General features: G+C 49.9%; 12 protein-coding genes across 12 annotated transcripts; 2 read left to right on the top strand and 10 right to left on the bottom strand.

The window, feature by feature from the left end:
* Positions 1-68: 68 nt before the first annotated feature.
* On the bottom strand, positions 69-2,819 carry PtrM4_023240 (uncharacterized protein; the record flags this gene model as incomplete). The annotated part of the gene is made up of 1 exon (XM_066103558.1): positions 69-2,819. One exon carries the CDS (start codon positions 2,817-2,819, stop codon positions 69-71), a length of 2,751 nt encoding a protein of 916 aa, XP_065965760.1.
* Positions 2,820-5,249: 2,430 nt separating this feature from the next.
* On the bottom strand, positions 5,250-5,886 carry PtrM4_023250 (Filament-head multi-domain protein; the record flags this gene model as incomplete). Its single annotated transcript, XM_001932106.2, has 2 exons — positions 5,250-5,385; positions 5,444-5,886. 2 exons carry the CDS (start codon positions 5,884-5,886, stop codon positions 5,250-5,252), a joined length of 579 nt encoding a protein of 192 aa, XP_001932141.1.
* Positions 5,887-6,207: 321 nt separating this feature from the next.
* On the bottom strand, positions 6,208-7,014 carry PtrM4_023260 (uncharacterized protein; the record flags this gene model as incomplete). The annotated part of the gene is made up of 1 exon (XM_001932107.1): positions 6,208-7,014. One exon carries the CDS (start codon positions 7,012-7,014, stop codon positions 6,208-6,210), a length of 807 nt encoding a protein of 268 aa, XP_001932142.1.
* A 1,164-nt stretch (positions 7,015-8,178) lies between these two features.
* On the top strand, positions 8,179-9,019 carry PtrM4_023270 (DUF3984 multi-domain protein; the record flags this gene model as incomplete). The annotated part of the gene is made up of 2 exons (XM_001932108.2): positions 8,179-8,266; positions 8,373-9,019. The coding sequence occupies 2 exons, from the start codon at positions 8,179-8,181 to the stop codon at positions 9,017-9,019; spliced, it is 735 nt and encodes a 244-aa protein (XP_001932143.1).
* A 275-nt stretch (positions 9,020-9,294) lies between these two features.
* On the bottom strand, positions 9,295-10,080 carry PtrM4_023280 (Herpes-BLLF1 multi-domain protein; the record flags this gene model as incomplete). Its single annotated transcript, XM_066103559.1, has 2 exons — positions 9,295-9,905; positions 9,954-10,080. 2 exons carry the CDS (start codon positions 10,078-10,080, stop codon positions 9,295-9,297), a joined length of 738 nt encoding a protein of 245 aa, XP_065965761.1.
* A 696-nt stretch (positions 10,081-10,776) lies between these two features.
* On the bottom strand, positions 10,777-11,812 carry PtrM4_023290 (uncharacterized protein; the record flags this gene model as incomplete). Its single annotated transcript, XM_066103560.1, has 3 exons — positions 10,777-11,527; positions 11,575-11,755; positions 11,779-11,812. The coding sequence occupies 3 exons, from the start codon at positions 11,810-11,812 to the stop codon at positions 10,777-10,779; spliced, it is 966 nt and encodes a 321-aa protein (XP_065965762.1).
* Positions 11,813-13,752: 1,940 nt separating this feature from the next.
* Positions 13,753-13,917, top strand: PtrM4_023300 (uncharacterized protein; the record flags this gene model as incomplete). Its single annotated transcript, XM_066103561.1, has 2 exons — positions 13,753-13,799; positions 13,854-13,917. 2 exons carry the CDS (start codon positions 13,753-13,755, stop codon positions 13,915-13,917), a joined length of 111 nt encoding a protein of 36 aa, XP_065965763.1.
* A 1,427-nt stretch (positions 13,918-15,344) lies between these two features.
* Positions 15,345-16,924, bottom strand: PtrM4_023310 (ProP, Permease major facilitator superfamily; the record flags this gene model as incomplete). The annotated part of the gene is made up of 2 exons (XM_001932111.2): positions 15,345-16,676; positions 16,733-16,924. The coding sequence occupies 2 exons, from the start codon at positions 16,922-16,924 to the stop codon at positions 15,345-15,347; spliced, it is 1,524 nt and encodes a 507-aa protein (XP_001932146.1).
* Positions 16,925-17,474: 550 nt separating this feature from the next.
* On the bottom strand, positions 17,475-18,475 carry PtrM4_023320 (WD40 repeat protein; the record flags this gene model as incomplete). The annotated part of the gene is made up of 2 exons (XM_001932112.1): positions 17,475-18,171; positions 18,219-18,475. The coding sequence occupies 2 exons, from the start codon at positions 18,473-18,475 to the stop codon at positions 17,475-17,477; spliced, it is 954 nt and encodes a 317-aa protein (XP_001932147.1).
* Positions 18,476-18,974: 499 nt separating this feature from the next.
* Positions 18,975-20,181, bottom strand: PtrM4_023330 (BTB-POZ domain protein; the record flags this gene model as incomplete). Its single annotated transcript, XM_066103562.1, has 4 exons — positions 18,975-18,982; positions 19,352-19,829; positions 19,887-20,022; positions 20,069-20,181. The coding sequence occupies 4 exons, from the start codon at positions 20,179-20,181 to the stop codon at positions 18,975-18,977; spliced, it is 735 nt and encodes a 244-aa protein (XP_065965764.1).
* A 2,246-nt stretch (positions 20,182-22,427) lies between these two features.
* On the bottom strand, positions 22,428-24,359 carry PtrM4_023340 (metal-dependent hydrolase protein; the record flags this gene model as incomplete). Its single annotated transcript, XM_001932114.1, has 1 exon — positions 22,428-24,359. The coding sequence occupies one exon, from the start codon at positions 24,357-24,359 to the stop codon at positions 22,428-22,430; it is 1,932 nt and encodes a 643-aa protein (XP_001932149.1).
* A 203-nt stretch (positions 24,360-24,562) lies between these two features.
* On the bottom strand, positions 24,563-24,814 carry PtrM4_023350 (uncharacterized protein; the record flags this gene model as incomplete). Its single annotated transcript, XM_066103563.1, has 1 exon — positions 24,563-24,814. The coding sequence occupies one exon, from the start codon at positions 24,812-24,814 to the stop codon at positions 24,563-24,565; it is 252 nt and encodes an 83-aa protein (XP_065965765.1).
* Positions 24,815-27,143: the final 2,329 nt, after the last annotated feature.

Raw genomic sequence — 27,143 nt, forward strand, 5'->3', positions numbered from 1 at the left:
CTCCTATAGGTAACTACTAGGCTTAAAGCGGTAATCAATCAATCCAATCTGAACCTTCTAGGACCCACTTAATTGATTGTTGCGGACTGTGATGGTGAGCGTGAAGGACTCATGGTTCCTTTAGTTAAGTCCATTGGGCTTCTGTCCGAATATGCGGCGGAAATCTCTATTTCTTCAAGATGCTGGTCCAGTTGCTCAGTGGTGTAGAGATCTTTAGCAGTAGCAGTGAAATGAGGTTGTTCGAGATCTAGAGTCTCTACCTCTTGTTCAGTGATCTTGTTTGTAGTGATGTTGTTGAGTTTATCGTCCTTATAAGAGAATTGCCACTTAAAGATAACGTCTCTAGTCCTAATTACGCGGTCGAGTGTCGGTATCCAGACTCTGTAGATGTTTGATGAGTCGTATCCAACGAGGTATCCGATGTGAGCTCGTGGCTCAGTCTTGTCAGCAGCTTTGATGTCTCTGCGATAGACATAGGCTCTGCACCCAATAGGTGAGTAGTGAGCTACCGAGGGCTTTGTATTGAAAACAACTTCATGAGATGTCTTCCATCCAAGTGAATGGACTGGTGTAGTGTTGAGCAGCTGTACTGCTGCGACAGCGAGCTCATTAGTGAGGTCTTTTGGCAGTCCTGATGAAATGCGCAGAGCGCGAGTGCGCTGCATAATAGTCCTGCCTGCTGCCTCTTGGAGACCTTTTTGCTCATCAGTGTTCTCAGCCGTTGTTTCAATCTTGATTCCAATGCTCTTGCACGCTGCAGCAAAGTCGCGACCAAGTCCTTTCTCGTTGTCAGATCTAATGATGATGACAACGTACTTGTAGCCAAGCTGTCGCTGGATCTTCTCAATGAGATTGAAGACAGCGGGAATAAGAGTGGTTTTAAGTCGATTTGGAAGGCAAGAGATCTCATGCCACTTAGAGAATTGGCAGACAGCGTGTAGAGCGTATTTGTCGCCGTTGTAGCATTCTTCTCCTTGAGGGACTAGGTATACCAGGTCAATAGCGATGCGTTCGAATGGCCGAGTAGAGACCGTGTCTGGTGTACGCCGTGAGATCTGTTTGTTCATCTTTGTAAGAATGCAGTCTTCGCATTCCTTCCAGGATTGTGGAGGATCACTGCCTTGGAGTTTGAAGCCTCGAACAGCTGCTTCAAGATGGCGGATGGTATCTGGCCCTGGGTGGGCCCAGATGTGATGTGCTTCAGTAGCAGTAGCCTTAAGATGAGGCTTTGGATCATGTGATGGCCTAAATGCAGCCATGGATTGCAGTGAGTTGGCGTTTGGACGTTTCCCATCATCCGCGTCTATGAGCCAGTGACCTGCGTGGTAGTCTAGGAGAGCAACAACGTTGTTTGGAGTCGCTTGGTATAGGTGATTCTTTCCAGAATCAAAATGAATCTTCATGTCCTTGCAGCGTGAGAGGCTGAGGATGTTGGCAAAGAAACCCTCCACTAGGGCAACGTGGGTAAGCTGGATGTCCTGTATACCATTTGGTGTCCTGACTGGAATGATAACATTTCCCCATTCGCTGATAGAGACTGACTGTGAGCCAGCGTACAAAGCTTCGTCAGCTGTACTGTACCGAGTGTGGGTCCATCTCCATGATTTGGAGTTGATGACGTGAACATTTGATCCAGGATCCATGATCCATCGGTTGATGTAAGGTGGGTTGGATACATGATTGGTAGAGAAGGCCTGAAAAGAACAAGCCATGCTGTGGGGTTGATGATCGCCATAGGCTTGGGCATCAAAGGCAATAGGCGTTGTGGTTGGTTCGGATGTAGCCTTCGCGTTTTGCCTTTCCGCAGCTCTCTGAAGCTGCTTGGCAATTCTTGGATTCTTCTTAGCCTTTTTAAACTTGGCTTCAATCTCTGGGTCTAGTGTCCATCCTGCTCGGCGAACTGCAGGATTGATGTAGGGACAGTTTGAATACCAATGTTCTTCTAAACAGATGCATTTGCCTGGTGGATGATTATGCTTCGCTTGAGGTTTCTGATTCTGGCTAGGTCCTTCTTCGGTAGTATTGGCCTTGGTAGACCCGCTGCTGTCAGCGATGCCGAGAGAGGCGCCGAATGTTCCAAAGGTCGATCCTTGGGGTTTTATAATGCGGAGAAATTGACGGAAGCTAGCAACTAGGGTATTGATTGTCGGTAGATCTAAGTCTTTTACCGCTGGGTTTTCCTGTAGATCCAAAAGCTTGCGGAGCTCAGCTGTAGCCCAGGTCTCATGTAGCTTGTTGGCTGTGACAAGGAATTCTTCTTGAACTTGTCCTCCTTTCATCTCAGGCATGTCAAGCATAGCCATGAGGTCAGTGACGCGTATCCATTCGTCTAGCCATTTGTCCACGCTTGTGTTGCGCGGTTTAGGTGATCGTAGAGCGTCGTATTTCACCCTAAGCTCTCTTCTTCGGGTAGGGTCGGATGGGGCTATGTGGGCTCTGAGCTTGGCTAGTCGTGCGTGTGCAGTTGCGTCATTCTGGATGAGAGGAATCAAAGAAGTGGAGATTGTTGATGTCACGTCAGTGCAGATCTCCTTGAGAGCTTTGTCTTTCTGGTGCCACTCCTTGTACTTCCATTCCCACTCGCTGAGCTTCATTCGCTGTACTTGAAGAACTTCGGCCGTAAGGTCTCCATCTGGGAGTATAGGGCGTTCAGGTTTTGGCGTAAGAGTGGGTGGTGTAGAGACTGCTGGATTACAGTACTCCCATACTCCATGTGACACTGCCTTATCCTTGTGTTGAAAGAGCCAAAGGGACCAGTCCTCTGGTTTTGTCAGGATGACAACGGTCTTAGTAGACCTCTGGGTTTCAACTGATGCCATTCTAGATAGCAGAGTATCGCAAAGTTGGGATAGGTTGTCGGGAGATAGATGCCAAAGAGATGGCAGTTGAGTGAACTTCAGTGGTTAAAAGATTGCAGTAGGCAAATCCGGGCTCATAACTCTCACGTATGTGATATGGAAGAAGAGATGAAGGACTGAGTTGATTGTATAGCTATGAACGAGGGAAGCTATATATATGTGAGGAATGAGAGAGTGTAGGGATAGCCCTGCTAGCGTGCAACAGACAACCTTCACCGCCTGTTTTCTCAAAGATCTCTGTGCAGCCAAGATAAGCGGCCACTTTCCTTCTCTTCGCCGCGTGGAAGTCTACTACATGGACACGTCAAACGACCAGATTTGGAAGGGGGAAAAGCTATCACTGCTGTTAATCAAGTTCTTACGACGGATATTTCGGGCTGCCGAGCTGGAGCTATACTTGTACTTTCCCAGGTGGTGGATGCTCGAGACGTGGGAAATTGGTGGTACTCCGTGGAGTTTGCAAGAAGAAGGATTGTTGCCAGTAGCCGAGCTTCTGGCACTTCGGCAATATCCGGAGGGTTCGCATGTCAGGTTCGAGCCAGGCGACCTGGAAAATTTAGTACGTAATTATCCACCGCTTGAGACAGAGTGGGACAGGGACGGAGATGCAGTTATGACGTAGACTGGAGAGCTTCATTACCACTGAATGAGAGCACATTGGAGTATCACAGGCAACAGTTCCAGCTTAAGGTCATTGGAGATCTGCTGTCACATGATCACATAGCATCTTGTGGACAGACCTCAAGTACATAACTACTCCCACCGGGATTGCTTGTCTAGGTAGACTTTACAATAGGAACACATTACACCCAAACATGGCATCTGATTTGTTGGAGTAATAGTTGAGAGCTTATTCTCAAGGCGATACATGGCAAGAGAATGTTTCATAAAGCATTCTTCAAGTGTTGTGCTAGTAAGATGAACTTCCCAATGTATGTGCCCATTCTGTTGATTTTCACAGCCATCAAAGATTAAAATCTGATATGAAACGTCACTGTTCCTTCCCCGTCTGTTCCGGTCTAGTCCCAATCCGGTATAGTGTGGCTCACTTCGAAAGTCGCGATGCGTACTTTTGCATAGGATTGATCCTCTAACCGGCAACACTTCATCTATGACTAGAACAGTCTTCACTATTGTGATCGGTGCGCATCCTGTCTCTCGCTCTAGAGCGGGACAAAGAGCCTGCCTCCAATTTAAAATAGGACAAAAAGCGTGTTTGGAGGTAACTAGATTCAAGAATCTTCTCCACTTGAGCCTGACGTGCAAGGCGCTTGCGCCAATTGCTCAGGATTTCTTGTACCGTGACGTCTCCCTGATTCTACCACGCGGCGTTGGCTCGTCTGAGAAGCCAACGCCATCGCCTTTGGCGTGTTTCCTTTGCACGATAGTGGAGCGCCCCGGGCTTGCGAGGCTGGTGGGTAGTCTGTATGTGTGGATCTGGGAAGGTAGGTCGATCAGCTTAACCGGTGACATGGATGTGCATGATCTGACTGCCTTGGTCAATTCGATCGACATCTCGGTGCTGGCTATGGGTTTGTTCATGAAGCACATAACCGAGGTCACCAAGTCTCAAATATTCACCGATACGCCTGCTACTATCACCCTGACAAGCGGACGCTCCCGTAGGCGTTGAATCGTATCGACGTGTACCGCGTCTCGTCACATAAGACGGAACATGACAGGGGTCCGCAGGAAGGTGTAATGCAAAATAACCCAATATTACGCCCAAAATGTCCCTCCTTTGTATATATCATTCGAAAGCCCTCTTTTATCTTCTTTTATCGGTTTTCTCTGTCTTATTGTAGTATTTTATGGTGTTGGGTTATTTAAATTTAAAGCATTAAATTTAGTGTTTCTTGCAAAAAACGAGATGGTTGTTAGCTGGATTTATCTGCATATAATAAAGCTTTTGTGCAACGAAAAGCTGTATTTTATATACAAATTAAGCTTAGAGATTCCGAACAAGGAGCCCTGGTATGTTCCGTCGTATGTGGAAGGGTGTAGTATGGGCGCCAGCTCAACCCTGGTTGTGACCATGATTACACATGGGGCTACACTCAAGGGGTGGCTGTGCGGGCGGGCGTCAAGATTTTCGTCACAGGCGGTGATGGAGGTCTCCACGCGATCATTGGATAGGTGTATGGTTAGAGGGATTTGGGCATGACCGTGTGTAGTCATGCTCAAAGCTTTTCCCAAACTCATCATAGTTTTGTTTGTGACTCTAGCAATAAACTGAAGCATTTTCGTTTCAGAAATTCTTGACTTTCCTCATTATGATCTAGTGATCTCCAAAGCTGCGAGACCGGTTGCCATAGGTACACGAGATATAACGTGACACGCATGCCGTACTGCATATGCAGCTGCCTAACCATGAAAACCCCAGACTGAGACTTAGACGCGAACATCCTCATCCTCATACGTCTCATCAGCAAGACCAATATGCGCCTCCTCGCCCGCAAGAGCAATAGGCCCCTGCTTGTTCCCTGTCATGCAGCACGAGTAGCACAAGCTTGCCCACAAAAACAGCCTTTTACACATATTAGCAAAGTCCCTCGTAGGACGACATAAAAATAGATCAAACCTACCAGTTGAAGAAGTTGATCCAAAGCATCAACCCCATCCACGTGTTGATCCTCACCCCATTAATCCACATACCCCTCTCCCCTGTCTTCTGCCCTTGACCAGCACTGTGAGGCGCACTAGCCAAGTGACCAATGAAGCCCACAACGGACAAGCCAATCGCCGCCACCATCTTGAATAGCTGGTATTTCACATATTTCTGCTTGGACAGCGTGCCATCTGCTGCGCGTCTCTTCTCGCGACGGACGAGGTATACGGTGGTGATGGAGGTGAGAAGCGGAGTGTAGAGGAGGCTAAGGGTGAAGAGCTTGTGGTTGAGCGGGAGCACGAGGGTGATGACGAAGGCGATGAGGCTGAGTGCTGCAATGGAGAGCTGGCTGACTTGGAGGATGTGCAGGCGGGGCGAAGTGGTTGCGGGGCGCACAAAGGGATTCGCGAGGGACGGCATTGTGTGAGTATGCTAGACAAAGGCGTCACTTTCAGGAGCCCAGGAATATACCTAGAGGAGCGTACGAGTTTTCTCGTGGGCTGCGCCAGATCTTATATCGCACAACCGCTGTCTTGACCGGTCTTGCCTGGTGAAAACAACACAGGATTTGTACCCCTGCAATGTCCACGCCTCAAAACCATTTTTGGCATCTTTCCTATACCCGAGTGCATATGTGATTTATTTTCTTTGTCGCGCGGCTGGTGGCGATTGGGCGCTGGTGCCTGGAATCGGGGCGCGCGTTACCCGATATGTCTGAGATGTGGTAAGGCGGCCAGGGCGTTAGGCCTCAGCCTCGATGGCGTCTTTGACGAGTGTCGCTATGAGTGAGTACATGTTTTTGTATGATATGCGCAGGTTTGATTCCTCCAACTTGGATTCGAGCTTGGTGAACCATGTGCTGGTGGAGAGGGATGTGGGTGTTGTGGTGGAGTAGAGGTCGAATAGTAAGATCAATGTATTGGGTCTGTCTAGGGGTTGTGGTGCGTTATCTGGTCGAGTATTGAATCCAACGCCGTCGTAAGACTTGCTTGCACTTCCTTGAGCGGTGATGTATGGGCTTACTGATGAGACACGCACACGCCGTATATCAGCCGATGGAGCATGCTCGTTGTGGCTGATGTGTTTGAAAACTCGCTGGATATCGAGAGGATTAGGTCCAAATCTTGTGGCCTCTTCTCCAAGCTTACACACGACCATGAGGAGATACTCGTCGCACATGTGCCTTGTTCCTGCTACTGAGTATGGTGTTTGGTGCTCATACATGTTTCCACATGCAAAGCGGTTCATCTTCGCGAGACACGGCATATACTGTACCGTCCGATCAGTGGGATGATTGAGTGCGTGCATGTACTCTGTTGATGCTAGATCTTGTACACTTGATACTTCGTACAGTGCAAGATATTCGTGCTGTCCATGTTTTGGCTCAAATCCACGGTAGCGACGCGCGAGTTGAAAGCCCGGTAGCCGGAGGCGCTCGGGGAGGTGTTCATTTGTCCACCAGTCGTTCAGAGCCTCCTCATCGACCAAAGCTGGATCGACAGATCCCCACAAGATTAGTTCACCGCGTCCTGAGAAGGTTGAACACATGCCGTGCGGGTGAAGATTGGCTGCAGGGTCTATGGTGACGATCTCACGGACTTTGAGCCGATGCCTCCAAGGATAGTGCAAGTGATGTCAAAGGCTGTTTATGAGTCTGGCAATCTAATCGACAGCTAAGAAGCACGGCTTGAGAGTGAGAGGGTGGGAGGCATTTGACTTTGCGAGACGTCATGATGAATGGGTAAGCGGGGTCGACGGTCGTTCCTGCATCTCTCCGCACGAGCAAGTGTCACTCTCCCGTACACCTCCGAGCTGCCCAGACGGACTAACTTCAGTGTTGTCACGATAAAGGAAACGAATTGCGATATAAACTTAATATCCGGTAATCTCGCCTATGAGCCGGGAGTTCGCGCCTCAATCCGCATGTCAGTCATGTCATGGTCGGGTACTCGATTGTTTCAGCCCCCGGGTTTGCGCAATAGCAGACAGCTATTAAGCATGCAACAGGTACAAAACGACTTGGGTACATTATGCCGTGTGTTTCGCGGCGTCATGTACACCGCCTCAAACAAGAGTGACTGCATTTGTGCGCTCGTTGCTGAAGAGACTGAACAGACTTTCGAGACGACTAGCCTCCATCTGTAGTCTTCATCTCGGCCGGCCCGCAAGATTCGGACATTGGCTACACTATCACTATATATCCCGAGACGAACGGTTTTAGCAGCAGTTCACGTGTCGTTCGATGCCGGCTTGTGCCTCTACCAACTGCCAGCACGACTCAAGCCTGTCATCCGCATATGGGCCGTCGCATGTGATTGGCGCGATAGTTTGTCTAGAAGGCTTGGTATCATTTCACGCGGCGGACGCTCATACGGCTAACACCGACCCACACGGCGACTAGCCAAACAAGCTTCCTAGTCCCCCCAGCGCAGGGGGAAATGAGAATCCAGAGACTGAAGATGCTGCGCCTCATATACCCGGGCCCTGGAACAGTCTTGTACAACTCATCCTCCGCCGTTTGCTGCCCACCTACCTCGTCTTCGCGACGTGCATTACACTCTTTTTCTGCGGCTGCGCTCCGTCTCTGTTCTCTAGTCACTCATTTTTATAGCCTCCTGTACGAGAGACCGCTCACATAAATATACTTTCTCTTATTCGATAATTTAATCCCTGTCCTTCACCCGACCCCACACTAAGCAACGAACACGAAGGATGCGTCAATCAATTGCTACACTCACTCTGCTACTAGCCACCACGGCTTGTGCTCAAGATGATGTCGTCAGCTTCTTCTTCCCGGGTGGTACGCGCCTCTCTCCCTTCCTCCCTCGTATACCCCCACCAAATAAAAGCGCCACAGCGAACACGTCCCTTCCGATAACCTAAACTAACAACCAACCCTCCAACAGGCTACGATGGCGTCGACCCCGTCGCAACAATCAATGTCGCAAACCCCAAGACAACCGAATTCCACATCGCCTGCCCCACCGGGCCCAAGACAATGGAGTGTGGCTGGGGCCCCGGTCTCGACGTGACAATCCTCAGCCAAACGCGCTTCCAGGCCGAAATGTCCACCGAGGGCGTAAGCATGAGCCTGGGCTGCGACTACAACACAAAGAAAATCCAGATGACGTGCACGGTGAACCAAAAGGGCGGAAACGATGACACTGGCGGCAAGGCCGTTACCGCGACTCTGCAAAAGGAAGACGTCAAGTTTCTCACGGCCACCGTGGTTGAGGGCCAGAGTTTGCTGAGTGGCAGCGGGAGTGGCAGCGCAACGAGCACCAGAGCTAGTGCCGCGCCACAGAGTACCGCTTCGCCTGCTGTTGCGGCGGCTACGACTACTTCTGCTTCGGTGAAGAGCGCCATGAGTACGGGTTCGATGACGCCTAGTGCGTCCATGTCGCCGACGGGTATGGCTTCTGCTTCAAGCGCCTCTGCTACCCAGAGTAGCTCGTCGTCTACCCCGGAGAGCACTGGTGCCGCTACCAGGTACGGTATCGAAGGCTCTGCGCTACTTGCGCTGGTAGGCGCCGCTGCTTTCCACTTGTGGTAAGCGGCGTCGTACTGGTGTGAAAAATGATTCTTGTGGACACGAGTATTTGGTAAACGAGGCATGCATGTAGAGAGAGAGAGAGGCTGTGATGCTGACTCGTCCGTCTGACCACTCTATTATGGATATACACAGTCACTGTTACTCAGGTCGCGCCTCCAAGCCAATTACCATATTACGCATGTCGCCAGCTTTCACACGCCATCTCTCAAATTTAAATATACCTCCATACAAATAAACGTGCCAAATCATCTGATACACTACTACTGCCTCTGTTCTTACATCATCAAAGCAGCCCATCCAAGAACACCAACAACAACAGCCGGGACCCTGACTGCATCCGCTGCAGCAGTGAACTCCGGTAGCGTAGGGGATGCCGTATACGATCCAGTCCCAGTAGCAGAAGTCTGCGTCGGCTCATCAGTAGCAGTAGGAAACGGTGCCTCAGGTGGCGCAACACTGCTCCCTTCAATAATCGATATTGAAAGTGTAATGTCAGATGGAAGACTAGTGCTCAGTTCGCTTTCCGTCGCTGTCTCCGTAGCCGTAGCGATAGGCGTACCCGGCTCCAGCGACGTTTCAGTCTGGATATCGGTTGTCGTCCCAACCGTGGATTCCTCCGGCGCGGCGGTGCTGCTCTTCTCTGTCTCGGTCGCAGGGGCCGACTCCGGGGGAACAGTGGCAGAGCTCTGATCGCTGGTGGTGGGTGGTTCACTGATGAGGCTTGAAGGGACGTGGCTGACGGAGATGGTGTGGATAGAGGTGACGGTGATCAATACTGTCGAGCATGGGTCTGGGTCTGTATCTAAGCATTCGGTGGGCTGTGGAGGAGGAATTTCAATGACGGAGGACACCGGGTAGCTGTCCGTGGGCTCGGGAGGAGTAGAGTCTGGCTTATTAGTATGGATGGATCCTTTTGGGTTTGAGTGCAACGTACAGTATGTGGCAGCGTAGTTACGCCTTGCGAGGGGGTTCAACGAGATGGAGGGTTTAGCTTTAGATAGCTTGGGATCTGCCGCGATAGCAATAGCGACGAAGCTAGCAAAGGCGAATACACCCTTCATTTCAAAGAACTGGTGTTTAACGATGCGATATGCAGTTGTGGGCTTTTCAACACCAAGAAAGACTTCCCGGGTATGTTCAAGATGAAGCCGGCAAGTATCTAGGAGTCAGATCACTGTTTATACATGACAGATGGCCAACACATCACCCCATCCCACCATGTCATCTTGTGCGTCTCTCATCTCCACTACGCCGGCAGTCCGGTAGTGGGAATTGTACAAGCTGGGGGAGCAACTTCATTTGGCTCGTGATGCTTGGTCTGTTGGATGCAGACACCAAGTGAGCGATTCCTGTACCGGCACATCTGTTACACGGCATTAAATGAACCGAGGCGCTTGTGTAAGAAACATGTGCCGCTACCGTGGTCGCGCAACTGATCGAACTTTGGTATCGGGTTTGATTGGTCCGGCGTAGAGGAACAGCTTTAGTGACAACGCACCGGAGTACGTGACCACTGTTGCTAATCGAAGCAATAGTCCTTGTGCAGCTGCGGAGCAATGCTCATATCCGAGACTGGTGTGCCCGAATAATTGCTTGTCGTAAGCGTGGTGCGCATTCGCCACGAATCAGTAACGCAAGGATGGTGTCTAGACGCCGGAGGTGTGATTGCGTTTCCGATGGGAACATGCGCTGTCCTTTGAGCGATGGCATGAAATGAGCCGTCAATAAGGGTGAAATCCATGGAATGATTGAGTGATTCAATCTGCGTCCGACATACGAGCGGGTAACAGGACGGGCTCCGGCAGAGTTATCGGTGGTATTCCTCCCAACATCTCAATTCCATCCATGTTCTCGTCATTCCCAGTGACGTTCTCCACATCATCATTCCTGTTTCCTTGGGCATCATAGATACTCAGATTGTCACCGGAACTTGTTCCAGCTTCTTTTTTGGCCACATGTTTACGGAGCGGCGTTTCAGAATCGGGTATCGATGTGGTCTGTATAGAGACATCTTGCAGTTCCCTAGCTCGAACATCTTCTTGTGGGAATACGACATGTTCTCCACCAAAGAGTCCCCGAATAAGTGACAGTCGATGCCTGGGCACTTCCGCGAATAGATTGGTGTTGAGTACGTCCGATTCCGGAGATGATTTGTATGTCAACAACAGATGCGGATCGCAGACTGTATGTCGGTTGTCCAGCACAATCGTCTTGATGAGATGGGCCATTGACATCTCAATGTTGAGCTTGACTATGTAGGCCAGCGGATGAAACATTGCGTAAACGAATCCATTAGGAATGCTCATTGCTCCGATGATCATGACGTCTAGAGAAAGAGAAACTACAATTATACGCTTGTTGAAGCGGACTAGACGATTGTATTTGGTCAAGCCGTTTCTCACTAGGTCTGCGTTCACCACGCGTATGAAGTAGTAGTTTAGGTAGCCGTCGAGGAGCAAGAACAGTACCTTCTCTGTTCGATCCCAGATAGAGTTGATGTGTATCCATCTGAGCTGGGTTAGAGACTAGTGCTAGATTCAGTACACAGCGCTTACCTGTCACTTATCTGGAGGCGTGCTGGTATCCAGATACAGAACACGCTGATATTGATCAATGTGATGATGATTGCGGTTATCACAGTGAGGCGCCGTCCTCGTTTCTTGTCTTGGAGGATGATTCGAATGCGATTGATGATGATTTGAGGCAGTAATTGGATTTGGAAGACCCAGCATACCACTGTAGATGTCAGCCAAGCAGACGTACAAATGCTGCGTCATACTTGCAGATGGCCATGAAGAAGTAAAAGCTTGGCCTTATGATCCTCAATAGATAAAGCAAGCAGATGATAGAAAGAGCTACTGATGAGGCCAGCTCAAGCCATATCATCCAGATGTAAGTGCTCTTCAGGGGGTTTCGACATGACTTCGTCTGCCGGACAGCGATAAAAGCTGCAGTTAAAGCGAAAAGATTGGCCACACCGAAAGCCGTTCCTGCAATGATCAAGTCGGAGGTAGTTACATGTAAGATCTGATAGTTGTCGCGAACAAACGGACCCCAAGGTGCAAAGCCTGGAGGTGCAGCGATCTCTCCGCCCATAAAGGAGTCTTAGAGCGCATCAGACGCGAACGGAGTACGATGCATGGTTGCATGGGAAGCGGAAGCGGCGGGGAGGACGTGAAGAAGACCGCCGGAACGAAACCCGCCAGAAGAAAAACTTGAATGCACGCCGTAGTGAGTAGCTTGAAGGATGCGGAGCCGAGCACGCTACCCCACAGACTGGAGCTGGAATGTCCCGGCACGCGACCGAGAACCATATGTCTGGGTGCTATATGCTCATCTCACACGTCAGCCATATACGCCCCGAAACCACAACCGAAAAGCCACCTATGCCGCTGCGGGTCTTCCAATCGAACAGAAATATGTGAGAAAACTTTGATTGACGCGCCCTGACGATGGTGCTCGCATCGAGTCGGCATGCGCATCCGCTTTCGCTGATTGGGCGAAACATTGGTGCGACGGAACGGCTTCGGTGTTGTCATTGCTGACGTCGGGACGTTTCTCTCAGCTGCCATGTGTCGCTACGACCATTGAACGATGGGCGCGGAGCTTTCTTTTCTTTTCTGAGCACAGATAGCATCCGGGTGTGATATGTAGTCGTAGTGCGCATTGATAGCAAAGCAGTTGTAAAGGTTAGAGAGACTGTGTTCTACCATTACATTCATCATCAAAGGAGAGTACGTAGTGCTCGCGGTGTATATGGGTTGGCGCAGACGTGTGCCCAGGAGACGCTGACGGAAACGTGGTGGGAGGATCATGACGTATGCCAAGGCTTGTGCTGGCAGAGAGACGATCGCGAACTTACACCAGCCCACATGCTCTACACCTACAAGTCTGGGAACTAGTAGGGAAGTACAGCACCCCCGACCTGCAAGCCTTATGCGTGCAGCGCTTCAAAGAGGCAGCAGAGTACTACCACGAAGCACACGACAAGCTTGTAACGATTCTTTTTGTCTACGAGTACCTGCTGAAACATGCAGAGCTGCAGCGTACAGCCTAGGATGTTATACGTAATATTCGGGGGTTATTAATCAGAAAGAGGGTCAAAATTCCTCTCGCTGGGGTGAACTGAAGAAGGATTAGGTTGGTTTTAGGGGAGAAGGAAGATGAGAGATAGAGGTTATAGTATTTTCAGGGTAGGTAGAACGACCCATTAGTTATGTATTTTTAGTTTTCTTTTCGAGTTGGTACGTCAAAGAGCATCTGAAGACGGGAGCTTAGTAGATGGATAATTGTATACGTAAGTGGTGTTGATACTTAAGAGCAGATTTTCACAACGCAGTTTTGTTGTTACAACAAATAAGTAAGCAGTTAAGGTACTATACCTGTATTTTATACTAGTTAAAATACAGTATTCATCTTGTTAGGTGGATATATAAGCATGTATCTGCTGAACTAAGATCATAAATGCAGTAACTAATATGGTCGGGATTTGACAAGGAGGATATAGCTTAGCGCAAAACGTATTGCTAATTGCGAAGCGTTGGAGTTGTTGCACATTCTCTGGCGGGCTCGACTTCACAGTTACTCCCGACTAGGCTTAGCGCTGAGTCTTAGCGTCGCAAGCAAACAACAGTCTCGTTGGCGCACGCACTTTCTTCTTTCCTTCCCACTCACACCCCACATTTGAGTCTCACCTACAGCTGCAGCTTTTCCAGCACGACAGCAACGACAAGATGGCCCCCAGCCCCGGGCCTCGGACTGCCAAGCAGGCTGCCTTGATGTGAGTAAACAAATTCAAGTATTCGACTATTTTCAGAGTTGCTAACATGCGCAGTACCAACCGCAACATGGCCGAGTCGCCTTTCCTACATCGTCTCCCAACTGAAATCGCCTCATGATCTACAAATATGCTGTCAGAGGTCATACCATCCTCATTGAGACTGAGTTGATAGGTGAAATGAGGCTGCGTAACGGTCTTTTCACTGCTAGAGCTCATGAACCTAACGAGAGGATGAACGGCCGGTATGCAAGCGATGGCGAGAAAGTGTATCCTCTCTTCGTGTTCCATTTGGTCTGCCAGCAAACCCGTACTGAGACCTCACTTCTCCAATACAAAAGCAACTGCTTCCATTTCGATGAGCAGGAGGACCTCGAATTCTTCAGCACTCAGCTCAGCTCTCGCCAACGTCAAGCTATCACGGATATTTCCATCAGCTACTTCAAACATGACCAGACTACATGTGGTCATTACGTCCACCACTTAGTTGGATTCTACCATCAAAATTCAGTCCGGCGCTTGTTCCCTAGCCTACGGACGATTCATATAGCACCTCGTACTCTCTGAAATAACATCTATAGGGGTTTCGAACTTGAACACCCAGAGGCTGATTCGCGGACACCGATCACACTACTCGACACGGTCAATGGACTTCGTCTCCGTGGTCGAGAGTGCATCGGCTTGCGGCTCGAGCTGTTCGATGTCTTCGACAAAAATGCTGTGCTGGACACCAAAGACAGTATTGTTTGCACGTTGGCGAGTGTAGGCCGGGTCAAATGGGTGCACGCAGATACTTTGGTGCCTGAAAAGGAGAAGTAAGATTCCAGTCGGGAAACACTGCTCATTGCAGCAATGGAGGATGTGCTTAGACACACCTACTACGTCATGGCTGTAACTACCTAAAAGTTTGCTATGTGGCATGTTTCTCTGCCGTCATACATAGGCAACTAGGAATGTCAGGTTCATACAAGCAGCCCAGGACAGAAAAGCACCAATTCCATATTTGCGACCATATCTAATGTGTCGTCCCAAATCCTTGAGCTCCTTGAGTCGTAGTTGCATTGTCTCGAGCAATAATTTCTGTGTTTTCTCAGTCCTGCATGTTGGATGGCGGCAAAGACTGCGGCCAGATGTGAAGAAAAGGATTTATTCGACCGTGTAAATTGCATCCTCAATTTCGCGGTGAGGATGATAAACAGGCAAGAGATGTAATTTATCACCCTGTATAATATGTAGCAGCTCTGTCCCACTCTAACAAACGTTGTTTTATCTCTTGTACTTGCGGGATATTTACCGCAAAGACTTATCTTTGTCCCGAATTTTTCTTGCATGCTTGCTCTCTTAGGTTTTCCTGTGCTGTCGCTGATCTAATAATGCAATAAAGCGGTTTGCTCAGATTGCGGTGAAAGATTCAGTCATGGATGCTTAAAATCAATGCAACCGTGAGGTGATATATCAGTTTCTGCATTGTTTATCCTACTTATCAGGACTAGGCTGCTAAAAGAGGTCTTTCCAACTCAAGCAAACCCCAGAATATATAACATCGCCTCACAAAGCATACCTAAAATGCTTTGCCTGCATATCTGTTAAGTCACTAAACCCATCCCGAATCGCCTGCTCATCCTGTCCCTTACCCCAAAGCCTATCTCTCCTCTTATTCTGCCACCCCATCCACACCGCCAGTACGCCTCCTAGCACTACCATGGCGCAGTAACACACAATGAGTCCCGTGAGCGCAGAGTAATACCTTGGCTTCTCCCGCGCAAAGAAGATATTCGCGCCCGCGATGTTACCCGCAGCGTAAAAGACAAACCACATGCCATTCGCCGTACTGCGCTTAGTGTGACCCGCGATGTTGGTAGTAAGTAGATTCCAAGACAGAATGACTGGGGCGCCGACGATATACTGCAGCCACGTGCAGCCTACGAGACTCCAACGGTGGGATAGCGAGATAAGGCGGATGCCCAGAAGACCTGCTAGCGGCGGCAGACACACGACAGCGAGGATGAGGCAGCGCGTGTTCTTGAAGTAGCCGGCTGCGAGACCGCAAAGTGGTACGACGAGGAATTCTATAGCGCCTGTGGGGAGCTGGAGGAGCGTAGCGTAAATGCCTGAGAAACCAAAGCCCCGGAGTAGAGAAGACGAGAAATTCGATACACCGCCGTTGATTACACCGCAGCAGAGGCCGATGAGACTAATACAGAGGACCTTGAAATCCAGTACAGCTTCGAGAGCTTGGTGCGCTTGGAAGTGTTTAGTTTTCACACCGATGTTGTTGGTGGCAATGCGGTCGATGGCTACGATGCGTTGTTTGTGCGTGAGAAACTTCGCTGTTGAAGGGCTATCTGGCATCACCCAGAGAAACACCCACGCCCAGACAAAGTTCAACAGGCCGATGACGAGGAAAATAAGCTGCCACGTCTTGATGTGAGATGAGTGCGCGTGACCGAGGCCGTACCCCAGCAGAGCGCCGACCATAGTGGCGACGCCGTTGAAAGCCAAGAAAACGCACATGCGAAGCGGTTGTTCGTCGCGCGTGTAAAACATGCTTACGATGTTCATGATGGCTGGACTAATGCTGGCTTCGAACATTCCGAGTAGGAACCGGAGGGCGAGCATTCCAGCGTAGTTCTTGGCCGCCACGTGACAGCAGAGTAGGATGGACCAGAGGAGAATCATGGAACCTGTATATTTTGATACGGGGAGCCGTTGGATAAGGTAGTTTGCTGGGAGCGCCCAGAAGAGGTAACCGAAGTTGAAAATGGCGGCTACCCAGCTGTAGCGGTCGCCTTCGAGACCGAGATCAGGGGTTAGAGAATACGCATTTGCGTAGTTGAGGCTGAGTTTGTCGAGGAATTGGATTGTGTAGGTCATGCAAATCTGGGTTTCTGTTAGCTAATCGTGGATACGATTGATAGTGAGATAGAAAAACGTACCATTGGCATGATTACCCAGTCAATCTTGCGAAGCACAATCTTCCGCTCCGCCTCCAGCTCTTCTCTTGAGTACTGCTGGACTTCAAGATACAAATCCGCACCAATGTCGCGCATCTGCTTCTCAGCAGCGATTTGCCCTTCATCAACGCTAGGCTCTCGCGCTGGCGAGATTTCCTGCTCTTTCTCGCCCATCTTGACTATTGACAGCTTGTATGAATCGGGATATTGAGAAGCCGATGTTACTACAAGCAAACATCAAGGCGAGTTCTTGCACAGAAGTCTGGTTCACTACATCACTGACCGCATCTGGTAGCCTTATACTTTCTAGCGATGATAACTCCCACCCTTGGCGACGGCCGTAATCGCAGCTATCATAGCAGCCTTACTAAACCGTCCTTATCGCCGTGTTAAGCCTTGCGCATCCGTCGTAGCATCATGCAGGTCGCTGCAGTTGCTATTGGTGTTGCCGATCTATCGGCATGTTGAATCGGGTAATTCCGGGTACAGTTTCCTAAAAGAGTATAGCTACAGATACTTCAGATGCTATCGAACTTGATGTTGTAATGTTTGTCAGCGCGTGTCAAGGTACGAAAACGTCACTCGTAGCTTGGCTTGCATGAATGTTACTTGTATAATATCTAATCTTCTCCCAGTATTGGCAGGTTGGCACTGGCTATACTCAGGAACGACACAGCCATGTCGCAACAGGTTACACACTGTGTATCGGCCACGGCGAGACGTCCTACTTCCACAGACCGTAAGGGCCAGATGTGAACTTCCAGAGCTTGACTGTACCATCCTCACTGCCAGTCGCATAAAGTTTGCCGTCGGGAGAGAAGCTTGCTGACCAAATTGGGCCGTGGTGGCCCTTGTTCGTCTCCAATTCCTTCTCCTCCTCGAAATCCCAGACCCTAACCCATGTATCGTTTTGGTTGCTACCGCCAGTGACAAATTTGCGCTCTCCGTTGTGGAATGCAACACTGGCGATCTCATAAGGTGTTTTGATGCTCTTGAGAAGTGACCCGGGTGATGAGCTGTTGAAGAAGTAGGCGCTGTTTCCAGCAGCTACGCTCAAGACTCCATCTGAGGAGGTGTTATCCAGCTCACAGGAGCCTACAGTACCTTCAACCGCGTACTCTCCAATAGTAGCCTCTTGTCGCAGATCCCACCACCGCACCTTCTTGTCCTCTGCTGCGGTAATGATGACGTTTGGGTCAGAAGTCCATACTATGGACTTGATGGTTCCCGTGTGGACACCTGCGCCAATCTCAAAGCTCGTCGCGTCGCTACGCGAGAGGTCGTATATACGCAGCTTCTTTTCCATACCGCCTGTCGCGAGAATCTGTGGGTGTGGCTGATTGGGGAATGCGACAGCGCGTACGATGTGGTTGTGTGCGAGGGTATGCAGAGCTTCTCCAGTATGTGTATCCCAGACCTTGCTACGGGTTGTCAGCGAGTACTTGGTCAAATAGCCCATTTTACATACGCTGAGAAATCCGCTGAAGCCGTGGCTGCCATGGATGCGTCTGAAGACAGACGCGCTTGCCACACAGCGCCCTTGTGGCCTAGAAAGGTTCCAATCCAATCGCCCGTGACTCCATCGCGGAGCATGGGGTTGTTGTCCTTGCATGCTGAGATGATGTAGTATTGGTCGTCCTCTTGCAGGGATGAGAAGTGTATATGTGGAACGGGTCTCGAGTGTCCATGGCAGGTGAGGGGCACCACCTTGGTCGTCTCAGGCATTTTGTATAAAGAAGGGTGTAAAGCCGTAGTAAGGAGCGATTGCTGCGGCAATATCGTCTAGACTATACAATTCTCGGATCTAACCCGACGGGCAGTGAAGCTACAAGTAAGAGAGCTGGTGATGGAGGAACAACAGCTTGGTGTCTGGTTCGTAGGATGTCGTAAGGGGTATTCGAGCCTGGAATGGCCGGGCGGGTGTGGTTCTAGTAGTTCAATAACACAAAAAGAGAGCAGAGTATACAAGAGAGTCGTCAAGGGATCGTAACGTCGTGAAAGTGGTTTGCATGCGTGAGGAGTCGCAACTTGATTGTCACCAACTCGAGGGGAAAGTTGAAACGGCCGCTTCTCAGTGCTAGCTAGTGCCGGACATCTCCGCTACCGAGGCTTGCCGCATTAGTGCTAGCCAGGTACCTGCACCTCGCTGCAAAACCACACCACGAACTTCACTCTATGCCTCTACAAATTCTATACCTCACATCGAAGGAACATGTCGTATAGACTATGTAACTCTTCGCTAACACATCGTCAGCAAAGCCTGCCCCAGATCTGCTGGGTATGCCAGTAGACCACGCGCTAAGTGCTGCTAACACCCTACGTTTCCACTAATCCATGTGCGGGCTGAGCTCTAGACCGACGCGTCTCAATCAGGTTAACCGTACCGTGTAGTTTCTTGTCTAAGATGATGGACTTGTAGCATTCAAGTTGGCCATATCGCGAACAAGAGATGCAAGGCACCTTGAGAGCACACCCTTGTTCATGCCCGGTACCGTGCACTGAACAAGGCGCCGCAAGTCAGACAAATCCCACCTTCTCCCATGCCGCTGGGCTTTATCGATGCCACATCGCAAGCAGTGCAATTTTTTGTGAGGACCGTACCATCTAGAGCCTCATGTTCTGACGGCCTAACCTTCCGGAACTCCTCGCGAAGACTGCCCTCGAAACGTGACTCTTGCCGTGCAACGCTCAAGACCAGAAGCGAGAGACTGTCCCATGTCCTGAAGGCACAGACGTGCGGGTTCGTGGTTAGGATCTGTATGAGAGACTCAATTAATCGCCCAGCCTGAATCTCGTATACAGACTCGATAATCGTCGTCAGCTCAACGAATGTAGGGCCTTGTCCGTTTGCGGTCTGGTTGATGAATCTGTTTAGAGAGACGGTAAACCCGATGACAGCCAACTCTTCAAACTCCGAAAATTCGTACTTTGTGGAAATCTCGAAAAGATGAATGACAAAAAGGACATTCTCGAGCGTTCCTTCGAGCGTGGGAGATTGCGGTTGGTGACCATATGCTAGCTTTAGGATGACTTCCACCATCTCGGGATCATCTTCTTCCAACACAACCTCTTTTACATCCTGTGCTATTGTTAGCAGCTGGGCAAATAGGTTGTTTTTTCTTCTCATTGAACTTACCGTGAACACCTTGTTGAAAAGCTTATCGAAGTACTGGGACTGAGTTGCCAACAAGACCCTATGGCCGTGAAAGGTGTGTTCGCCTTGCGATCCATACTTGATGATGACGTCGGACAGCTTCTTGCAGTTGAAGTACCTAGTAATCGTAAGTATCTTTCAGGCTAGTCGGCACACAAGCTTACTTTTGATAGCCCAAGGATGGATCTGTGCAAGTGAGCACAGGGGCCTCCTCGTCGGAATGCATCGAAAAGTCGTCAGATGAGTCGTCGAGGTGCGCAGAACTTGGAGTTGACATTTTGTGTTGTTGAACTGGTGGGGAGAGTGTGTTTGTTCCGCAGTGTACTCTTTTAACGCCTGGATGGTGAGTTCGCTCAGACCACTATGGTCACGGGTCAATCACTGCATGTTGTCTGGGCAATGGTCGTCACTCTGTTGCCTGTCTGATTCACTCAGTCTGTTTGCTGCACCTTTGACACTACTCCTATCTGAGCAACTCCATTTTGAAACGCCACCGATTGACTATACGCAAGAAACTCTTCCATCCCAGCCAAGACCGAGTCAGTAGTTCCATCATGTGTTCCCCCAATACTACAGGTAAATCGTATCGTAGCATGCACGACTTACAGTTTAGCATTCCACTTTCAAAGACTTTTGCGCCATCCCGAACGCTGAACGAGTACCTTGATGGGCCAATAAGCGGGAGTCTACCAAGATTACAAACTACGGATCTCCTGAGGCGCCGAAACATAACTATGGTGGGCGTCAAGACCGCTGCGTGGACATGCCAATGCGCAACGTTCGTGAGCGCAGCATTCTGACAGAAGTTGCGAGCCTAAGCACTATCGTATCGGGCCTCAGATCGCCAGTCGAACATGTCGTTGCGCCAAGTTGCGATTGAGATGGACGATGCGTTCCGAGAGCAGTGTATCAAAATCATCAACGAGGTTGAAGTCAGCAACAACAACCGGCGCACATGGCTGGAAGCACTTCGAGCGATTCACTAAAATGCTCTCCTCGCTTTGATCTTATTTATATTTCCAAAGCTCGAAGCGCTGAATTTAGGAGCTGGTCACATCATTGCATTGTACGCTTGATGGTGGCAGCGTGACGCTTGCGTATGTGGGGGCAAACCGCAGAAACTGGAAGATGAAAAACTTCATGATACTATGAGGATATCGAGAGGAGAATAGAGAGAGCGAGAGGTAGCTCGGCATTGGGTGGGGGAAACACGGGCGGAAAGCGAGCTACGGTAGTGCGAAGGAGTACTTTTCCAAGAGACGACATTTAGGTCTTGTCTATTTTGTCAAGGGAGGGATATCTATAAACTGCAACTCAGAGCTTATACACTTGAACGTCCGGTACATCCGAGGAGTACCCGTACAAGAACCCCCCCTCGTCACGTGACAAGTGACACATACCTACACCATAACACACAACTAACTATTACTTTTTGACTTTAAATGCCGCCGCGCTAAGAAGTACCCAATACCAAACCCGAGAAAGATGGACACCATGATTGATGCTGTGAGAAGGCCAACCTGAACGCAGTTGTTCTGGCTCGCGAAACTCGACAAAAATCCCGGCCCTGTTGATTTGCATCCGCGGGCGATGAGATGGTGGACATTGGAGTGGGCTGGGGCTCTAATGGTTTAGTTAGGATTATTGGAATTGTATGTAGAGAGTAAGGAGGACGGACTGTGGCATTTTGAGTGGTGTTGTAGGAGAAAATCAGAGGGTGGTTTGGGGAACGTCGGGCGGTGTTGCTGTTCTAGTGTAGGGGCGTTCTTGGATGCTAATTTTTATCGAGGAGCATGTAATGATGATGTGATGGCGATGAGGATGGTGCTGCAAAATAAGATGATCACAGGCTATGGGTCTTCTTTCGCGATCGCGAATTTGCTGCGTCGTTCTAGTCGGTTCAAGTCTTTTGGGGGACAGTAGCTTTGGGCGCCTCGTGGAGTGGAAAGAAGTTCTAGTGGCTCTCAGTGTGCGCTCAGAAGGTGGTACCGACTCTAGTACCATGGTACAGTCGCTCCTGTGAGCCGCTCATAACTACCGCACCCTGACCGATTTATACGATGACAGAGACGCCGCAACTTCTTCATCCCGAGATCATTAGACTTAACACTTTCCCACTGAATGACTCTAGATCACCCAAGACTCACAAGCAAACGCGCCAATTAATCTTGCTATATAGTCATATTTTAACAGAGCGAGTTAGTGTATGAAGTTGGAGTTGTCGAATACAATAGAATTTAGTCGGCGTATAGCCCACTTCGTTATTTAGGGTCGTTTGCTTGTCGTGGGTAAGATCAGAAGGCAAAAGATGATATTTCGGTGCGACTAAACAATCATTTATATTTTCTACTCCCATAATCTAAAAATTAACGAAATCTAAACAGAAAACAGAATTTATGTACAATCCAATCGCAAACGCCAGTACCATGCCTCAAAAGAGAAAGAGGAAGATCTAGGACAGCTATATACAATAATCCAAGTCGCTCAATCGCTAAAGTCATAGAGAAAACACAAAACTCCCTTCTAGTGCTCGTGTCCAGAATGCGACCCGCAAGCGCGGCCAGTAATAGCGCGGCTAAGAATGTTACCCGGCTTCATGCGCTGAACAACCTGGTTGCTCTCAAGCTTCTGCGACTCGGCATGCCACTCGCTGGGCAGGAAAGTAGCAGCCTTATCAGCAAAGACAGCACGTCCACCAACCATAGTCAAAAGCACCTTGTTCCTAGCCAGCTGCTCATCAGGAACAGCCTTCTCGTCAAAGTAGTCCTTGTCCAAGATCAAGAGATCAGCAAATTTGCCCTTCTCAAGCGATCCAATGCTAGACGAAGCGTTGAGGTAAATGGCAGCCGCAGTCGTCATTCCCCTGAGCGAAGCCTCACGAGAGAGTCCAGGCTGCTGGTCCAGGCGACCGACAAACTGGGCACCGAAGCTAGCGTGCGCGTTCTTGTTCAAGGGGTCACCGGAGCGAGTGACACCGATGGCAAGAGCAAGGAAAGGGTCGAGTGGGTCGACGGGCCAGTCGGATCCGTATGCGATGAGAGCGCCTGCGTTGTTGAGGTGGCCGCTTCCTTGACACAGTGCCATGCGCTCGGCACCGAGAACCTGTGAGTTGTCACCGGCCCAGTAGGTTGATTTCTGTGCCCATTGGTAGGAGGCGATGATTGGAATGCCGAGTTCGCCAAAGCGGTTGCGGTCTTCGACAGCGACGAGCTCGGCGTGGGCGATGCCAATGTCGGAGGGGGCGAAGGTGCGGTTCATGGCGGTGGCAACGTCGAGGATAGTGCGGACGGCTTGATCGCCGCTGGCGTGGACGTGGAGGCCCATACCGGCATCGAGGGTGCGGGTGAGGAGGTCCTGGAGTTGGGTCTGGTTTGTGTTGGGAAGTCCGAAGTTGTTGCCTTTGACCCATTTGCCCTGGGCATCTTGCACCATGTAGGGGCTTAGCAGCCAGCTGGACTCGGAGGATGAAGGTAGAATGCCATCGACGAAGAACTTGACGTTGCGCCATTGTTGACCGGGAGATGCTACCAGGTCGCCTTCGTCGAGCTGATTCTTGCTCGCCACCGCTTGGGAGATGATGGTTGGGAAATCAGTGCTGCCGAAGATTCCAAAGTTGTTGAAGACACGAGCGGTAAGCTCGTTGGATGCCTTGAGGCTAGACCAGGCTGTGTGAGGAGTCTGGAGTGCGTCCAGGAAACTAGTGATACCCTTCTGGCGCAACTGTGATAGTGCAACAGTGGCGGCATCGAGCTGGGAAATGCCACGGTCGCCCATAAGCGCTCGGATGGGAACAACAGCATTCTCCTCGAGCACACCAGTAAGGTCACCGTTGGCATCGCGTCCGAGCCTGCCACCAGGAGGGTTGGGCGAGCTGCGAGTGATGTTGACGGCCTCGAGAGCCTTGGTATTGACAAAGATGTTGTGTTGGCTAGTAGCGATGATAGCAATCGGGCGAGTGGTTCGGAGAGAGTCGAGCATAGACCTGTGTGCAGGTCCGTTGATAGTGGTGAATCCTTCGCGGTCGAACTCAGTAACTGTCAAAAGACCAGTCTTTCCGGGTTCCGCGTCGAGGCAGGCCTGGATGTTCTGGCGAAGAGCAGCCTGAGTGAGCTGTTGGAAGCGCATAGTACATCCAAGCATAGCTCGTCCAGCATCGAGAGGATGGATGTGAGCATCGATCAGACCAGGTATCATTGCCTTGCCGTTCAAGTCCACCACCTTGGTGGAGTTCCCGATAAGAGGCTTGCAATCCTGCTCTTGACCAACACATGTGATTACACCGTTGGTAATGGACAAAGATCCCCCAGTGACGGTGGTTGATTGAGCGTCCAGTGTGTGGATCGTTCCATTAACGAACACTGTGTCGGCGAAAGGCTCTGGTGCAGCGCGAGAAACCGCACTGCCCAAAGTCGAGCCTGCCAAACTGGCGAGCAGAAGACCTTTAACAGAAGACATATTGATGAAGAAAGAAGCGCAAACGGATGATGTGGAAACCAAAGAACAAACTCAATTAGCCAGAAAGACGAAGAGAGTAGAGTAGACAAGAAGAGTGAGGATGAGAGAGCTAGATGCAGATGATGCTCCTCTAACTTGGGAAATCATGTTGAACTTATACATCTTCTCAGGCTACTCTACCAAGCCGCCAATTCTCAACGCTATCAACACCCATTCTGAGCATTCTGTGCGTTGTGCCAGCACTCTACTGCGCAGACGTCGCCAAAAATGGCGCTAAACCCCCACGCGGTCGGGCATGCGATTCCGAGCAGGCATGGCCATGCTGCAGCCGACATTGAGTAATGACCCGGGATACTAACCGCGCACCGCCACACCGGTAGCGCCCGCCATATCCTAGCTCCCGCCGCAGCCGGGGTGGTCGGTGTTGATGTGAAACCCAGGGAAACGAAAACCATAACAAAAACATGCACCTCTATATCTCGCGTGTGAATGCCGCAATAGGTTTAGTCTGACACTTCGCTTGGAGTTTTTCAGCCGCAATTTGTCACTAATGACTATTCCCCCAGCAATCCAGGGATGTTGACGAGCGTGTTCAACCGACTTTGGACTCATACCCATATTAGTGCATGCTGAGAGCATGTCACTGTACCGCAATGAGAACGAAAGATTTCCTCATTTAGAAAAAATAGAGTAATTTTGACCGGCCAAGCCAATGACCCCCGACAACACCAGCCCTACGGGCTTACTTACCATGCATTTCCTTTTTTGCAAAGCTACTTCGAGCTTGGCTTTCTGATTAGATTTGCTTGGTAAAGCAGGAAATGCCTCAAAAAATCGTCTTTTACATTCCCCAGCTTTCCGGACCTCCTTCGCCTTGGAGGTACGTATCTACGCACGTATGCACCCGTGCATCCGGCGCAGCCCCAATCTCGATTCCGACTTCGTCCGCCGGTAACGGTTGACACTGCCACAGTGTATCCCGCGTACCGTTGCGCCACGCTACAACGGTGTTCCGTAGCCTCGCCTAAACGGTAAAAGCGCCGATACGTTTACATAAGGTGTCCGTGCACGCAATGCCCGGATCGGAGTAATGCACACCCCACCTTCACACCCAACCCACCTTCAACACCACATAACTCCACCAATATGGATCCAATCCAGGATGCAATTAATGCAATCGAATTGCGTGCTTCCGGAGAGCATTTTACATACTCGGAAATTGCAAAAAGGCTCAGTGTTGAGCGATCAACGCTGGCTAGAAGACATCAGGGCAAATGCCAGCCCCGCTCAATTGCACATCAAATCCTTCACCCACAACAAGAGAAGGAGCTTGTAGAGTATATTCAGGGGCTTACAGCACGTCTTACACCACCTACGCGAGAGATGATTAAGAATTTCGCAAGTACTATAGCTGGAAAAGGGGTTAGTGATACCTGGGTATCCTCGTTTCTTGACAGAAACTCCCCCCATCTAATCTCACGTTGGCAATCCGGCATGGATCGCCAGCGCCACCAGGCTGATTCAGGGGCTAAATATAGCCTATACTTCGATCTTTTGCACCAGAAGATAGAGGAATATAAGATCAAGCCATGGGATATCTACAATATGGATGAGAAGGGCTTTCTAGCTGGAGTTACTGGTAGATCAAAAAGGATATTCAGCAGACGAATGTGGGAGAAAAAGGAGGTTACTACAGCTCTTCAAGATGGCTTGCGTGAATGGGTAACCCTCCTAGCTTGTATTTGCGCCGATGGATTAGCACTACCCCCAGGCCTTATCTACCAGAGTACCTCAGGGGGGCTTCAATCAAGCTGGGTACAGGATATCAGTGAAGGAGAACACTCAGCCTTCATTACTTCATCTCCATCAGGCTGGACAAACAACGAGATAGGGGTCGCCTGGCTCAAACAGGTGTTTGATCGATTCACCAAATCCAAGAGCTACTCCTCCTACCGATTGCTACTCCTAGATGGCCATGGATCTCATGTAACTCAGGAGTTTCTTGAATTCTGCGATCAAAACAAGATTCTTGTGGCTATCTTTCCCCCCCATTCAACCCATACCCTTCAGCCATTAGATGTTGTAATGTTCAAACCTCTCTCAACTGCGTACTCAAAGGAGCTATCCAACTACCTTCACAACAGCCAGGGGCTTCTATCAGTTGAGAAAGGAGACTTCTTCCCCCTTTTCTGGAGAGCCTGGGTGTCCTCCTTTAAGAAAAACACTATCCAAAAGTCCTTCATGGCCACAGGGATCTGGCCGCCCGATCCAACCCCTATACTTAAAAGATTCAACCGCAACACCCCTGAGGTATCAAGCTCAGATGAGAGCTCAGCTTCTGTACTCAGTGGATCAGACTGGCGTAAAATTAAGGCTCTAGTTAATCAAACAGCAGCTGATAGAACAAGTAAGGAGGTGAAGAAACTACACAGATCACTCCATCACATCTCAACCCAAAACGAGCTACTCCGCCATGAGATAAAGGGACTAAAGGAGGCCCTGAGTACCAAGAAGAAGCAGAAAAAGAAGAGCTACTCCTTAGATCTTCAAACTAATCAGGATGGGTATCATGGAGGAGCTGTTTTCTGGTCGCCAAGGAAACTTCGCCAAGCCCGGGAACGTAGGGTAGTAGAAGAACGTGAGAAAGACGAGTTACAACTCCAAAAAGCTCGTAGATTAGAATTGAAAGAGCAGGCTAGGTTATACAAACTTCAAGTAGCTCAGGAGAAGCGTGTGGAGCGGGAGAGACTCAAGGAGGTGCGCGAGAAGGAGAAGGCTGAAAAG

The sequence above is a fragment of the Pyrenophora tritici-repentis genome, chromosome 1 (genome assembly GCF_003171515.1).
Source record: "Pyrenophora tritici-repentis strain M4 chromosome 1, whole genome shotgun sequence".
Classification (NCBI taxonomy): Eukaryota; Fungi; Ascomycota; class Dothideomycetes; order Pleosporales; family Pleosporaceae; genus Pyrenophora; species Pyrenophora tritici-repentis.